Genomic DNA, 17,616 nt, shown 5'->3' with positions numbered 1-17,616 from the left:
TGTGACTTTTAAAAAATATATTTCATGTTCTTTAAGTGGAGTAAGAATATTTTCAGATGTCTTATGTCCCAGTATTAGAGCTATTTACTTATTTTACAGTTGATTCCTTAGAGGTACCACCTACTCAAACCATGTGATTTGTGCATAAACTTTACTTCAGAAACTTGCAATAAAAGAATCATTTTATCTCAAAGGCCTGGCTTTTGGGTGGCTTGTACTTTCTTCATCCAATTCTGTGGTGCTTAATTTTTTTTAGGGGACTATATGTATGTTTGAAACCAGAAAAAAATTTCCAAAGTACATTTTTTATTAAAACATTCCAAACAGAACGGCCCACATTCCATGTGGCCAGACACGCCATGACATACCTCCCGACAAGCCGTCTGCAGGTTTGGCTTGCAGAGAGCACGGTGGGGCCTACGCTTCCAAAGAACATCTGGAGCTCCCGGACTGTGTTTGTGCTGTCTTCAAACTTCACGCTCATCCCGGCATTGACAATGGCATTCTCTTGCGGTTGGGCCAGACGGAGCCCCGACACAAAGTGCCACTGGAGATAGAGAAATGCTCGGAAGGGTTAGTGCTTATCTCCACTGATCTACTTGCACAAAGTGACACAGTAAGTGGCAGAGCTGGGGTTCCCCAGCTGTCTGGCTCCAGAGTCCCTGCTCATCCCCTGGGCTCTATTTCTTTCAACTCTGGATCGCCACATGTGGCCTGGGTAAGTAAGTGACTTAAATTATTTGCATTCTAATTTTCTTTAAAACAAGAAGTTGGGTTGGATCAGCTGGTAACGGGGGGCTGCTGTTGGGATGAGAGGACAGTCAGGAGAAAATGTGCCACTGCCTTGGCCTCCTCACTGCTCCTTCTGCCTTCAGTCCTCCCCCCAACCAATTTATGCTCACTCATTTCTTCTACTGGATCAATATTCTTAAAATATCTCTTTTATTCAAATTTTACCTTGCTTTAGGCTTCAAAGGTGGCCACCTGCTAAAACACATAAGTCCTTGTAGCAGCTGAGATGCTTGGTGATGGACCCCGGCCTCCTTCCCTGCCTCACCTCGCAGGCTGTCCAGCTGCCCTGTTCCTTACCTCCTAGCTCCATGTGGTTCTCCTGCCCGGATTGGCCACCCCATGGATTCAGGGCTATCATCTGTCCCCCAATAGAAACTACTCTAGCTGCCTGTCATTTCCTGTCCCAGGCAATTGGTCCCCCTTCCCCTACCCTACCTTTCAAGCCCTTCCTGTTAGATTTAGAGACTCTGAGGACAGGACCCCATGCCTTTTAACTCTTGTAGTATCTTCCAGTTTGAACACCATGCTGTGATACATAGTCGGTAGGTAAAGAATCTTATTAAATGATTTGGTTAATAAATGTTGATTGACTTTGAAATACCTGAAATAACTTTCACTTAGTTAGAAGCTTCCTCTAGCTAATGTTGACTATGTACTCAATCTTGGCTAAGATGCACATTCATTTTGAAATAAAAAATTCTACTCACATAATAGATTTTGCTTTTGCAGGGCCGATGTTCCCTTAGACCTAGAGATAGGGACCAGGATACTATCAGGAGCTCTTTTGGGGTTTTTGGCCCTTTTAATTTAACTTTAATTTAAAATCTTAATCTTAAACATCCAGCAAATCAATATCACAGAGTACTGGGCTTTAATGTCTATCTCTCTATCCTGTAGGTGATAATTTATTATCTTAAATTAACCCAGGTTATGTGTTCTTAAAGCAGTACTTCTGCAAAACATTAACAAGAAAGCTTTAGACCATTTATAAGAAAACTACAAAATAAAATTAACAAGAGTAAAAACATATTTAGTTCGTGTAAAGGTATCTTGAACTTTGGCAGAGTTATATACATCAAGCCCACAGAAATGTTTCACTCTTAATTTCTTTTAAGTCAAAAGAAAGAAATGAATATAATAATAATAATATGTATAAATACTGAATGCAGCCAGGGTTATATTTACCTTTATACAAATATATATATATATTTGCATTCTAATTTTCTTTAAAACGAGAAGTTGGGTTGGATCAGCTGTTAACGGGGGGCTGATATTTATGGAGAAAGGGAGTCATGAAGAATAAATTGCTGAGGATCTATGAAAGTTATAATGTGACTCTTCTATGAAAGAAAATCAAATGACCATCTGGGAATTGGTCTCCCCCTGTGAGAGGCCCAAACTTTCCCTAAAGCAACTGGTTCTGAATAGGGGGCCATTTCCCCTGGAAGCCTGTTTGCAGCTCAGGCTTTCTGCACAGGGCCAGCAGGGCTTCTGTGGGGCAGGGCAGCAGTTCCAGGAACCTCATCTGTGTAGAGTAGGGGATGAAAATAGACAACACAATCTCTTCAGATTTCAGGCTGGCCTCTGGTGCTTTCTCCAGGAAAGGGCCATTTAATGGAATCTACCGTTCTCCTTCTGTTAGAGAAAATGGCCTTGATTAGGTTGAGCTTTTTCACTGCAGAACCCACGGCAAGTGGTGGATGTGATGTATCTGGGGAAAGACAGTGTGTAGGCTGGGAGCCAGAACACAGGGGTCTAGTTCCAGCTCCCAACCTGGCTCGCTGAAGCAAGTCATGGCAGCTTTGGGGTCCCATCTGCACAATGACAGGGATGGACCTGATAAGCTGAGGAGTCTTTTCTGGTTCTTACAGCACATTTATACACCACTCACAAATTTGGGCCTTAAGGAACTTTAAAGTTATTTGGAAACAATCTGCAATGTTTATATTTCACAAATGGTAAAATTGGGATTGGGAAAGATTGAATGACCTTTCCATAGTACTAGAGGTAGGACTTCCGGCAGAGGTGGGATTCCTGATATATCACTTTCTCTTTGATTATTTGCATATATGTGTACACACACACACTGTTCTCTTAGTTTATCATACTCTCTTGAGTCACCTTTAAAAAATTAATTTTAATCAGAGAAGAATCTCATACATCAGTAGCCCTATGAATAATATGAGTTTGTTTTTATTTCCTGAAATTTAAATGCTTTTCCCTCCCAAAAGCTCAAAGTATCTGAATAAGGACAGAAGTAATGGGTAAGATGTCCCACAAACTTTATTTAGTTTAAAATGAAATTCTTATAAGAAAAACTGCCATCTTTACGAAACTCTGGATTGAAATATGCCATGGAGAGACCGCTCATTAATATTTTTCTTCAACTACTTTGATACTGTAATTTTAACTGCTCACAAATTGGTCAAATATTTAAGAAAAATTGTCAGGTGCAATAAAAGTATCCAGTTTGTAAGATAAAGGACCTCTGTAGAGCAGACTAACTGATCAAAGTTTCACCCTTAGGTTTGAAGCAATGTCAACATAGCCTTATGAAGTGAAATTAAATATTCTTGGGTCCCCAGCTAATAATTACAGCAGAGGCTACAAAACAAACAGTGGTAAGTCTAAAGTAGAATACCTGAAGCTTGGCCTCTTACCTTTAGATATCAGGTTGATGGTTGAATTTCCTGCTGCTAAAATGGGATTTAGGTCAGAAAAATGAGGCTGGCTTGCCACATGTCCTCCTAAAGTCTAAATAAAAAAGGATGGCATTTGAAAAGATGTACTTAGTTGTTTGTCAAATAATGAATTCTCTATACAGAGGCCTTGTGTTAAGTTTTTAATTCTCTTCTTTGTGTCACAGAAAGATCTGTGAATTTGGAAGCAGCTAAGTAGATTCAGACAACATATCACACAATATTCCCACTCTTGACCCCATCCTGAGAAAATATTCCTCTTCCATGTGCAACAAGGAGGAATGATTTCCTCAAGGACTGACTCAAATATGCATTTGTCTTTGGAAACATTCCTTGATAGGCGTGTTTACCTATGAAGATAGATACAAAGGGAAATGAATGGGAATTTGGGGGCTGGTGAAAGCAGGTTAGGGGGAAGGGAAGGTTTGGCCAAAGGGTAGAAAAAGTGTCAGACAACATGAGGAGGGTGGAGAGACTGTGGCCTGAGCAAATTGAAAAACTGGGATATGGAGCCTGTCTTGCTGCTGTGAAATAGAATGCTTCTCTGTCACCTTGAACCTTCAGTAAAGGCTATTCCACATTGACTCAAACAAGGGCTCTCTGAAGACTTACGGAGTCAAGTTGATAATGAGAGGAGCAATGCCATTTAGAAAAGGGACATAAGATGCAGAAGGTGAAAATGAAGGGCAGATTTGGAGGATCAGCCAAAGAGCCAGAGCCAAACAGGAGAAATATAGTGACCCATGACCCCACCAAATCCTGCTAATCTACCCACCATGTGTGGAATGGGGAGTAGTCTGAGCCAATTTTTCTTAAGTTTCCCCCCCGCCACTGTATTTTTATTGGTACATTACAGTTGTACATAATGGTAGAATTTGTTGTTATATATTTGTACATGTGCATGATATAATATAATTTGGTCAATATAATTTCCCAGTATTTCCCCTTTACCTCCCCTCCTCACTCTCCTGGATCCCCTTCTTCTACTCTACTGATCTCCCTTTGATTTTTTTCTCAAATATTAAATAACTAGGAAACCCCAGTAAGCTAGACAACTGGGGGAATCCACGAATGCACATGTGGGAGACACATTTAGAAACTGACCTTAATACAAAGATCTAAGAGGAGAACCAGCCATAAAAGAGCATCTTGGAGGCATATTTCATAGACTGTTTGAGCTGGAAAGTACCTTAGAGACAGTCCATTGGGTTGGACCTTAATTTCAAAAATTAAGAGACAGTGGTTTAAAGAGATCAAATAGCTTCTCCAGGATCATACATCATCACAGGTAATTGGGACTAGAATTTGGGAATCTTCTGACTCTTGTATCATAATCTTATTATATCACAGTTCTCTTACTTTGAACACCTCCACCCATCCCCACTCTCATATTGAGGAGACATGTTCAACATTGACTTAGGATTGCTCTTCAGGATAACACTGGTTAAAATGAGCAGAACTGTATGACTGTCCAGAACTGTGACTTATTTTATCTAATAGAGAACGTACAGCCATGTTTCTAATCTGGGCTCCTGCAAGTGTCCTCAGTTGCTTCAGGAGGGCGCGAAATGTCTTAGTCTTCTCCTTTGGTTGCTCCGAAACAATAATTTGTAAGGCATCATTCAAATAGGCCAGGCTGTATCCTGCACCTATTGTCACCCCTAAAAATAAGATAGTGGAATATAAGCTTAACTGAACTTTAACAAGATAGGACTGCATGAAACCAGTCTCTTCAATCTGTCTTTGCTTTCCATATTCACTCAGAACAACAACCAACAAAAACAACAATTAAAAATATTTCTGGCAATCTGCTTTACTCTCAAATACTGAACACCAAACTCCTTTTCTCAGTCATGTGTGCCATAGACTTTAGCACATATCAAGCACGAATAACTGAAATTCAGTACTTCATTTACTTTTCCTAAATAAATTGCTCAAATATGGAAATCTTAGTCAAGGTCTCATAAAGGTTTTTTGTTTTGTTTTTAAGTTTACAAAGACTAAATAAAAATTAACCTGAAAAATGTCAATTGCCCATTTGTCCTTCTTCAGTTATCTCTTCCTATTGTTCTCAGATCAAAAAGATAAAAAGAATAGACAACTGCCATATCTTGGGTCAATTTTATTTGCAGGTGTGCTTACAGGGTATAGTTTAAGTAGTGATGTCATCTGGCCCATGCATCCTCAATGGGGGCAATATTGCTCCCAAAGGAGTGCGAAACTCTTTTTATGTGTAAAGCACCAATACACATACTGCATATAAAAAAGATATACATTTTATGGGCGGTATTAAAATTTACTAGATGGATGGTTAGGGAAACAGTGCCTATTGCTCCCCGGAGGGACAACAGTAAAGAAAAGGGACAACAGTGAAGACCCAAACACTTATTTGGGTCCCACAGGCTCTACCTCCTCCCCACCTCCTCACCACACCCTAACCAAATACTTCCCACACCTTCTCCCAACCTTCTGCTCTACATGGCTGGCCTCCCTTACTCCATCTCTTCTTGTGAGTCCATTGATATACACTTTCCAACAGGTTAAAAAGTGGACAGACTGACTTCAGACTGGCAGGTCAGAGGGGCTATCAAGAAATTGTCTACTTGATTTCTGTTTCCTCACTGAGGAGAACCTTGCTTTATAGGATTTTTAGTTTCTACAGTCATTATCATTCCAGTGCTTAGTTTGGGTAGTGGATGGTGGGATGTGTTTTTCAGATTGCCTTCTTTAGTGAATTAGGTGGAGCAAGAAGACCTGGGTTGGAGCCTTGACCTGGATATGCTAGCTGTGTGATGTTGATGAAGTTACTTAAGCCCTTTGATTCTATACCTTCTGAAGGGTAATAGAGATACCATGGCTGCCTGCTATGTCTATCTATCTCTCAGGGTTGTTGTGAAAGCATGTGAAGATAAAAAAAATTGTTGTTCATAGTTACATTTCAAACAAATTTGTTGTTCATAGTTACATTTCTTGTGGTCAAGATATATGTGTATGTGTGTGTGCATATGTTTGTGTATGTATATATGGAATAAACCTTGAGAAAATTTGTGAATCGGAGAGTAATGTGTGACAAGAACCTTTCCTACTGGACAGCACATGTCTTCAGTTTCTTGTTTGGTCAATCCCTGAATACCTGGTGAGGTATGTGACATCTTTCTGCTATTATGGCTCCTACGATGATGTAGAACTCAGTGATGTAGCTGAGTAAATTCATTTGAAAATGCTCATAAAAGACACAGGGTAGGTGCTCAGTAAATATATGAATAAATAAGTGAGGTGAGTTATTCTGTGAAATCTCAAAATCACTCAGCACCTGTGGTTGCTTCCCAACAGCCCAACAGCCAACAATTATATCTTATTTGTGAAAGAAGGTACTTACCATCATCTGTGGTGGTCACAAAGTGTAGTTCTGGAAGCCCAAGTGGAGATATAAAAACTGGATGGAATTCATCTTTGAACTTAATGGCGGGTCCTTAAGGGGAACAGGCTCTACCTCCTCCCCACCTCCTCACCACATAATTTTGCCATTGTTTATAGGCAAAATTATCCTTGAAAAGCATCCCTTAAATCACTCAGCAGGAATTGCATAAATGGGTTTTTTTAACAACTGTCTCTATATCTATATTTAGATATGTGTGTACAGACAGCTACACTATGCATTTCAAGCAATCAGAAAAAGAAGAAAATGGATGCTAATACATGTCAGTTACTGATGAGCCAGAATGAAAATTGTGACACTCATAACTTATATTCAAAAGAAAGCAACAAATCATTCTAAAGGACCATGAGTATCATTAACAAAAATGAATTGCACTTAGGAGGAGTTTCAGAAGAGACACAGAGTTTAGGCTACCCACTCTAAAGAACAGGGAAGCAAACACTTACCCACTGTAGTGTTCCCCATGACAAGCGGGGCTTTCGGGAAATTGGCTTTCAGCTCCAGAAGGTCGTCCAGGGTCACAGGGGTGATCCAGGTAGTCCTCTCCCCTTGGAACATCAGTCTTCTCTTATTTGGATCTTCTGCCATTCTCTGCAGAGAAGCAAATGTAACACACTTTCAAGCAGGGCTCTTGAACACAAGCCACGAGTGTATCCACAACTCTGGGTGTTGGGAGTCAGCCCGGCTCCAAAGACTAACTTCCCCATATCCCAGGAAGAGCCGTCCAATGGTGAGCCCTGCTGGCTCACATGATCCTTACCCACCAATCAGAGCCCTGCTGGCTCACCTGATCCTACCCACCAATCAGACTAGCCCTGATGGCTCACCTGATCCTTACCCTCCAATCAAAAAGCACCCCTTGTCAACTGTCAAACTACCCCTGGCTCTATAAATATGCAGAGCTGTTCCTCAGTAAAGGGGCATTTGCTCTGTCCACAAGCCTTGTTCGTTCTTTCACTGGGTGTCCAGGTGGGCTGCATTTTAGCTTTCTGGAGAGATCCAGCTTCTAGGGATCACCAATGAGTCATCTGTTGATAAGATCCATATGGCACTGCTAAAGAATCATCATGGAGAGTGGCCTAAACTCCATTTGTATTTGTGAAGTGAGTGTGTGAAGAGGAAATAGCACAATGTAGTGAAGGTGGCTTGGCCTGGAACTAAGATGCCAGGCTTCCTGCTCTAGTTCTGCCCAACAGTGACTCAGAGGAGACTCATCTTTGGGGATGAGATTTTATGCTGGACAAGAATTGTTTATAGGCAAAATTATCCTTGAAAAGCATCCCTTAAATCACTCAGCAGGAATTGCATAAATGGGTTTTTTTAACAACTGTCTCTATATCTATATTTAGATATGTGTGTACAGACAGCTACACTATGCATGTAATTTTTATTTCTAGATTTGTATTCAGGATGCCCAAGTTCTCATCATTCTGAGAGGTGTGTGGGGACTGAGACCTTCTGAAGCCAGTGGAATCACCTCTCTCGTGTTCTCTCCAGGCACAGAAGAGAGTGGCAGACACACTGCACTATATACGTTATTTTCTCTTTATCTTTCCCCCATTGAGTTGAAATTACAGAAACTAAATGTAAGAATAGTGTGATTCTGCTATTCTAAGTGTCATTGGATTCTTACTTACTGATTTTACAAATGACCTTTAAGATATCTCACAGAGTACCAATGGCCTTGGGTGTGTCACTGTACTCTGGTCTGAGGCTCTTCAGTTGATGGGATTCAACCAATGCATCCTGGCAGCTGACCCTGGCAGCACCACTCGTCCAAGCTGTCTGTTCCACTTATCTGAATAAAATCCCTAAAAAATGGGTTTTTGCTCCATTATCTTGGACACAGTTCCCACTTTTAATGTTAAAGCTCAGTAATTTCATAGTGTAATACAAAAAGGCAGATACCATATCATGTTATGAAACAATAGAAGTAAAGTATCTTACTATCAGTTCAGGAGGGAATATAGGCTCCTGGGATGGGTCCAATGGCTGGAATTCATCTTCATCATACAGTTTGGTACATATCTTAATGAAACAAAACAAAACACGGAGTTATTGAGAGAGGTGCAGGAAGATTTAAGTGTGAGACTTCAGAGTCAGGGCCTCTTCCTCTGACACGTCCTGACACAGAATGAGGTGCCAGAACCACAGGGCATCCCTCAGTGGAGTTCTTCCCACTCTCTCAAGAGCACTGGGTGATTTCCCAGCTTGCTTACTAGACTCTGGTTTTCTTCCTCTGGTGTCAGAAATTGGGTTTCAGGTTTCTGTTCTGGGTCCCAGGAATCATTTGCAGGTATTTTTTCTGGCAGGAGCATGAGGGGGCACTGCTGCTCAGTCTCTCTTAGTGAGGGACTAACTCACTAAGAGTTAGTGAGTTAACTAACTAATGGGGATGGTTGCTAAACTCAGACTAAGCACAGAAAGCCTTGATGCTTGGGAAGGGAAGCAGCCTGTGCGACCAGCCTTGTGCGAGTCACGAACCTCCTAATTTTTGGAGCTCTTTGAGGCTTTTGATGATCCCAATTCACTTATTTTGCATTTTACTTACTCACACTAACAGAAAACTCCTTTGGGTTTATATGGATGTTTTTCAGCCAATCTCAACTGAAGTGGAAAAGCCAGATACTTACTTTTTCTTGTCTGTTTTCAAGAGCCTGCTCATCTTGATCCATGCAACATTTTCCGGATCCTTTCAGCTGACAAACACTGGATTCCTTAGGAGGTAATGCAGTTGAAGTCAAATTCATTAGTTGGTTATTTTTTTTTTTTTTCACTTAAAAGATTAAATTTTTATTTGGTCACAAATTCCATCATTAATTTTACTTTGAAGTACAAAATTTAGCACATATTTTCTTTTTTTTTCAATTTTTTTATTGGTTGTTCAAAACATTACAAAGCTCTTGACACATCATATTTCATACATTTGATTCAAGTGGGTTATGAACTCCCATTTTTACCCCATATACAGATTGCAGAATCACACCGGTTACACATCCACGTTTTTACATATTGCCATACTAGTGACTGTTGTATTCTGCTACCTTTTCTATCCTCTACTATCCCCCCTCCCCTCCCTTCCCATCTTCTTTCTCTACCCCATCTACTGTAATTCATTTCATTAGTTGGTTCTTTAGTCACCTATCTTAGCATCTGGCAGGTTAGGTTACCTGCTATCTCTTCACTGAACAATTAAATAAAATAATAGGGAGTGAACGGGACGAAGTCAGGATGGAGTCCTGTAAACAGTGTCATTCCAATCTCTGAGGATGGCAAAGGTGTGAGAGGTGGGTGGAATCAGCCAGCAGAGGCCTCTATTGGAACTGAGATACATGAAGTATAGTTACAATGTAGTAACCAACCCAACAAATTGTTTTTTGTCATCTTAATGGTGATACAGAATGCATCTTTAATGAAGTCCTAAGAAGACAAGCTGGCTTTAAAACTTTCTATATATCAATATAAATAAAGCCTGAGCTTATTTGTCATTTATTGGGGTCATTTTGAATTATTGGGATGACTCAAGCATTTTAAAATCATTTAACTTTAATTTTTAGGACATTTCATGCAGAAATGCAGAATTTGGAGCCGGAATTCATTTATCAGTTACTACAACAATCAGACTTATCATTCCTGTTTTCCCTTTTCAATGTGTAAACACTGCCAAAGGGTTTGTGGCAATCTAGAGATGCTCTTCATACATAAGTCAAGGGGAGGCAGCTGGGATGTGGCTCAGCAGTAGAGTGCTTGCCTCCCACGTGTGAGGCACTGGGTTCGATCCTTAGCACCACATAAAAGTAAATAAACAAAACAAAGATACTTTGTCCATGTTTAACTAAAAAATATTTAAAAAAAAAATAAGTCAAGGTGAACTGGGTCTAGTGCCTGCTTTAACACATATTAGCAGGGTTAAATTCGGATTATAAAACCCATCCCCAAAAGATTTGATAGATTTAAGTATTAGAAAAGTTTCATACAGTGCCTGACACATAGAACTACTGCCAAAGTAGCAGCTGGTATATCTTACTTGCAAGATCATTTCTACAGAATTAAGAAGGGATTTGGATTTTATGGCAATGCTGTACACAGTAAAGGAACTAACTATAAGTGGCTGAATGTGGGGACCCAGTATGAGAAAGAGTCTAAATATCTAATTTTGTCTCTATCTTTGTACAGATTTTTTTTGTCACCAGAAAAATAATCACACTGTAAGAGGTTGAATCAGACAAAGAAACTGCTGTTTTTGAAGGTCAAAAATGGTAGTATATTGCCCACTCCTATGGATCCACATAAATAATATCCAACCCAGGAATTAAAATAAAATAGCCTGTAGTGTGTAGAACTTGAAAATATTCAGTACTGGCATTAAAATATGTCTTTTAAAGATTTTTTTAGTATTTGGCATGAACTTATGTACCTTGAATTGTTTTTAGCCAAACAATTATATAAAAATAATTTTTACTATAAAAAATGGGTCCTGGAAAAACACCCCTACTGAAATTGTTTCAAAATATATCTTCTCCTGACATTTAACTTTATGAAAACAAGATATTTCAAAACTATCTGCTCCCCCATACACTAAATCATTTTTTCCCCAGCTTCCTTTGTCTCCTGTGGTTCCTGTTTCTTGACTTGGAAGGTGACCTGGGTTCTTTGCTCTTTACCATCTGGTGGCTATGATTCTGGCAATCCTCTTAAAAGTGATTTCCTTGTCTCCACATTTGCCACACTGGTCTGGGTCGTCATTCTCTCCTGTGTGGGACATGGCACTAGTCCATCCCTTCACTCCCAACATGGCTCCCCAGGCTTATCTATAAGCAAGTGCCAAGAATTTTTCTTCCAAAATTCTGTTCTCATTGTGTTATTTCTGGCTTGAGAACAATGACTACACATTGGTTATCAGCTTTACATCTACATTCTTTAGCCCCAAACACGATCTTATAAATTTTTAATACTTTAGTCTCATCATTTAGTCATTCTAACCTGAATTTTGGACATCTCTCTTTTTCCTACTTCCATCCATTTTCTTGCTTGGAATTTTCCTAGACCTCTCTCTAGCCTTCATTTCTAGCATTTCCTTTAGGACCTAGCTCAAAACTCCCCTTCTCTCCTCTGTCTCTTTTCTTCCCATTTATTAATTCTCTTAAGTTCATGTTCCTTCAAAATTTATATGCATATATTGGATATGTTGAGTTTTTAATATCTTGCTTTTCAATTATGGTTTTATTGTTTCCATGCTTTATTTTTTTCAGTAGACCACACATTTCTTGAAGTCATAAACTAAATTCTGTCCTCCTCAGGAAAATGACCAATTTAAGGATAAAAACAAGACAGATGCTAACCATTTATTTAAAAAAAAAAAAGCTGTAGGTATTTAACAACTTTCAGTGATTAGAAAAGGCAACATGGGGTTATTTTAGAGATTAGTGAATGCAATACATTATTTTAATGCAAAAGATCATTAATGTAACAGAATGGGTAGTCTTTTTTTTAACTCACCACACAGAAAGTTTTCCCACTTTCTATAATTGGTCGGTATCCAGTACATCGGCACAAATTACCTGATTAACAAGGGGTAAAGTTTTAGAAAATAATATAGAAATACATTGCATATCTGTACTTCATGTTTTCAGTGGAATAGTTGTATTAGTATTGAGATTCTTTTTTTTTTTTTTGCTCCCTAAAGCCAGCAAGATTTTTTTTAGAAAAAAATGTTTCCCTTGGAGATGTTCTTCAAAAAATAGATTTTGTGGTTACGTTTTCTTCCTGAAATACCATAGAAATCTCCAAAGTTTTTCTCAATCCTTTCTTCTTTATTTCCTGCCCCTATCCTAAGTTGTATATCTGCATCTCCATATCATCTATGTGTCCCTTCGTCATACCTTTCTCCTGCAGTCTCCCAGGGGAAGAGGAATTGGGACTGCTATAGTCTGGATAAGTGTCTCCAAAGGCTCATGTGTTAATGTCTTGGTCTGGGTGGTGCTACTGGTGGCAGAATTATTGATGAGTTTTTCTATATCTTTAAATTTGGGGACCTTTTCACAATAGAATGTATTATTTTTATACTAAAAGTATGTTTCAAATTATTATGTTCAATTATAGTTTAACAATTTCAGAGGGAGTGTGTATATGTGGATCCGGCAAGTTAAAACTACTAGAAGAAAAGTGTTGCTTCCAGTGAGTCACAAGGGAAGTTGGGCTGTGGGTTCCCTCCTTTCTTTTTAGAAGAAGCTGAATACACAAGAATGGCTGCAGACTCCATAGTCTCTTTCTTTTTGCTAAAGAAGAAAAAACATGGAAGGATGTGAATTTAGAATTCCTTAGAGTAGAAGGAAGAAGCTGAAATTTCTAGAACATAACTACGTGTTATGAAATACAAGTAGTGGGAAGGCCATGGACATCTTCTCTCTGATAAGCTGTAAGCTAGCAGTAAAGGCTGGGGTGAGCCAGTATCAGGACTTTTTGTTTCATTTTGTTCAGGGTTACATAATCAATGTTAACTCCATAGACTGTATTAAAGACTGCTGAAGAAAAGATAACTGCCCATTACAGACATTTTTCTAATTCTAAGAAGAAAAAAAAAAGATGAAAATTCACAAATGTTATTCCTTTAGTCTTGAAAGGAAAAGCCTAGATTAAATTAAGCAGCGATTTTTATGTTGGTTGCCCATTTTAGAACTTATAAGCCTATACTAATTACATTTATTTTAAATTTATTTTATATTATTGTTTTTCTTTCTTTGTGGGGGGGCGTGAACCAGGACTTGGTGCATATAAGGCAGGCTTTCTACCAACTGCGCTATATTCCCAGCCCCTGTATTATTGTTTTTCTTAGAATATGACCATGAGGGCTGGAGATATCGCTCATTTGGTAGAGTGCTTGCCTCGCATGCACAAGGCTCTGGGTTTGAACCCCAGCACCACACATTAAAAAAAAGACCCACAAAGGTTATCAGTGTGACTAATATTTATAATTCTAGAAAGAGAGCAAATAAATATACTCTTCAAGTTATCTACAGAGAGCAAAAATATACCCTTCAAGTTATCTACAGAGAGCATAAATATACCCTTCAAGTTATCTACACCTAGAACAAAGTTGTCTGCCTCATCCACTTAGCCAAACTTGACAGTACCATCTCTTTCTATGTTAATCACAGGCACAGAATCATGAAAGGTATAATTTGTCTCTGTAAGATTGCCTCATAATCAAATAAACTGACAAAAAGGGCAAATCACAAGACCTATGCTTTTCAAAGTTCTTGATACCTCATTAGTTGCTCATTATTTCACTGAGCAAAAATTATCAATTGCTCAATCCATTCAGGTTATAATTGAAATTATTGACCCATATTTTAATAGTGTTTAACTAGAAACCAAAAAAGTTGTTGTTAAGTGATAAGGGAAAATATTAGGGAATACTAATATGCCACTTCCTATAACATTTAAATTTAACATCTATTTAGTTGTATTCTGCATCTTTTCATCATAAAACTCAGTTTCTATCCAGGTCTGTTTATAGAAAAGAACAAAGAACTTTCCTATAATACCTAGAAATTTACCTTAATAGCTTTCTTCTAAGAATTAGTGACCAGTCACCATGAAATTAGTGTTGTTACAGAAAACTGCATTTGTTCCATCAACAAATATATTAAAAAATGTTCAACATCTCTAGTAATAAGAGAAATGCAAATCAAAACTACTCTAAAATTTCATCTCACTCCAGTCCGAATAGCCAAGAATATAAGCAACAATAACTGTTGGTGAGGATGTGGGGGGACAACTCGTACACTTCTGGTGGGACTGCAAATTGGTGCAACCAAAATGGAAAGCAGTATGGAGACTCCTTAGAAAACTTGGAATGGAATTACCATTTGATCCAGCTATTTCACTCCTCGGTTTATTCCCAAAGGACTTAAAAAACAGCATATTACAGGGACACTGCCACATCATGATAGCTAAATTGTGGAGCCAACATAGATGCCCTTCAATAGATGAATGGATAAAGAAACTGTGGTACATACACACAATGGAAAATTACTCAGCATTAAAAGAGAATAAAATTGTGGCATTTTCAAGTAAATAGATGGAGTTGGAAAATATCATGCTAAATGAAATAAGTCCATCTCAAAAAACCAGGGACTGAATGTTTTCTCTGATAAGTGGATGCTAATCTATATGGGGGGGCATGGGATAAATGGAGGAATTTTGGATGAGATAAAAGGGAGGGGGAAAAAGGGAGGGGTAAGAAAGACAGTGGAATGAGATGGACATCATTACCCTAGGTACATGTATGGTTGCACTAATGGTGTGACTCTACTTCACATACAACCAGAGAAGTGAAAAATTCTGCTCCATTTGTGTACAATGAATTGAAGAGCTTTCTACTGTCATGTATAACTGATTAGAATAAATGAATGAATGAATGAATGAATGAATGAATGAATAAATAAAGTAGATAAGTAATTGCCATGGTAGGAGGTTGGGAGGGAGAGAATGGCGGGGTACTGATTACTAAGTAGTTGTGGCATTTCTTTCCTGGGTGATGAATATTTTCTAAAACTGATTGTGGGGATGATTATTCAACTCTGAACAGACTAAAAACACTGGATTGTACACTTTAATAGGTGAATTTTATGATAAGTGAATTTCTTCTCAATAAAATTTAAAAAAAAGAAGAACACTGCATTTGTCAACATAGCTTTTTCAGGTATATAATTGTTTTTGTTCATTTAAATTTGATAGCTCTTTTGCCTCAGGAGATCGAATTGCTAAGTTTATTTGATAACTAATTGTTTTTATGATTTCCTTGATTATCTAATTATAATGAACCAACTAGGGCATAAAGATACAAAGTATCTAAAAAAGTCTTTCCTTTTTGCAAAATTAATTTTAGTAAGTGATGTTAATGAACTATTCAGACAGATTAATTAAAAAGGAAACAGCACAATCTTGTTCTTCCAGCTTACCTAAATTTCTACATTTAGAAAAGATAGTTTTAGAAAGAGCCCATCTGTGTGTCTTTGCAGAGTGACAAATGGCTCCACCAAAAGAAAAGTATTAGTCAGGAATCCAGCAGCATGCCCATTCCTGGCATCATTGCTGCCAAACAAAGACAGCCCTTTCTAGAAATACTTCGGTCAGGACAGGTACTAAGGAAGCCAGGAGCCTGGAACCACGAAGCTGTGCCACTATTTCTCCCATGAGCCAGGGTCTCTGTGTCTAGCTTCCTGAGCACTTTTTACTCTGACTCCTGCCCTACGCAGGGCCAAGATGACTCACCTCCGAGTGCTTCCATTATCTGCTCAGGTGTTGGCTCTGGGTGGTTCCTGAGCAGCGTGTAGATAGACATCACCATTCCTGGGCTGCAGAATCCACACTGTGTACCATGACACTTGGCAAGTCTTTCCTGGGAAGCAATGGTACACCCATCATTTATGCTTTAGACCTCTTGTTTCCCTACCTTTGTGCCCCAGTCAGCAGCAGAAGTTGTAGATTCCACTTCTCAGAAATAACTGCAGGGTAAAAGATAACCCCTGGAAGGAAAGCACTTTATTTTTTAAAATGAGATGCGTATTTTTGCCCTTAAGAAAAGCCTAGTAGCAAGTTAATTAAGAAACTTTTATATTTGGAGCCTGTGAAACAGAAAGTGTGGCTTAGAAGAACAACTAACGTGCTTTGGTGTCATTTTCATGTGAGTTTTGGTCCCTCTGGCACCTCCTTTGTTGTGTGAGTTCGGCTGATTTACTTGACTTCTTCATCTATAAAATGAAGATAATGGTATCTATTTTACAGGATCATTATAAATAGTTAAATATGAGCAAATAATTTGCATCCTCTTCTCCAACTATATTACAGAATTTTTGATGAATTTAAGGATATTAGCTATATGAATGTTTTGAAAATTGTACAGTGTTGTTCAGTAGTGTTGTGCTATTCATGTACTTAATTTACACAATTCAACCTTTTATGCTCAAATACAACAGAACAACAGAAAAAGAGAAATGACAATTTACTTTGCTCCTTTCAAGGACCCTACGCCATGATGACATAAACGGGAGACAGGACCATGCATCTGTCCTGTGCACCTCTCAACAACTGCTCAATGGGCCAGCTTGAGTGTGATGCAAATGTTTTCAAATAAATATTTTTTCAAAGAGTTCGCCTCTTGAAATGAAAGCCAAACACTTCATCTGTGGCTCAACATAAAGGACAGACATTGTTCTAATGCTAGAAGACAAAATGGTTGTGTTAGATTTATTGCTATGAGGCAATTTGTTTCAGATGTGTCATATAAATCCGGTTTGTAAATGTGCTTGTAAATGTTTAACAACTGGCTCTCTGGGGGAAAACAAGCCCTGATTTATATCTTCTGCCAATTTTCATAGTCTAACTACTTCCACCTCCATAATCCATATTATTTTATAAATTAGGTAATTGTGAGTGTATATAGTTTGATTTATTAATAGGTATGTTTTAAGACTGGCTTGTGAATTCCTGCACACTGACAATTCATGCTCACAAGTCAGTACAAGCCTGCTCCGGGGCATTGCTGAACAAATCCTACCTTTGTACTATCAAGAACTTCAGAGAAAGAAATCCAACAAGTATAGCAGAAAGTGTTTGCATAATTAAGGTGATGAGCCAAGCATGGTACAGATCTTAAATAGAACACAAAGCCATTAAGTT

The 17,616-nt window shown here is 38.5% G+C and overlaps 1 protein-coding gene across 1 annotated transcript in view; it reads right to left on the bottom strand.

Moving 5' to 3' along the window:
• Positions 1-17,616, bottom strand: part of LOC107138591 (aldehyde oxidase 4-like) — a 58,648-nt gene that overhangs the window by 31,996 nt on the left and 9,036 nt on the right. Inside the window, 10 exon segments of the mRNA XM_048808265.1 lie at positions 369-551; positions 2,322-2,427; positions 3,453-3,546; positions 5,001-5,152; positions 6,871-6,963; positions 7,377-7,521; positions 8,878-8,958; positions 9,564-9,647; positions 12,430-12,491; positions 16,210-16,336. Of these exon segments, the coding sequence (XP_048664222.1) occupies positions 369-551; positions 2,322-2,427; positions 3,453-3,546; positions 5,001-5,152; positions 6,871-6,963; positions 7,377-7,521; positions 8,878-8,958; positions 9,564-9,647; positions 12,430-12,491; positions 16,210-16,336 (1,127 nt within the window).

Source organism: Marmota marmota, unplaced genomic scaffold (genome assembly GCF_001458135.2).
Source record: "Marmota marmota marmota unplaced genomic scaffold, marMar, whole genome shotgun sequence".
NCBI lineage: Eukaryota > Metazoa > Chordata > Mammalia > Rodentia > Sciuridae > Marmota > Marmota marmota.
This window is presented reverse-complemented; position numbering and strand designations above follow the sequence as displayed.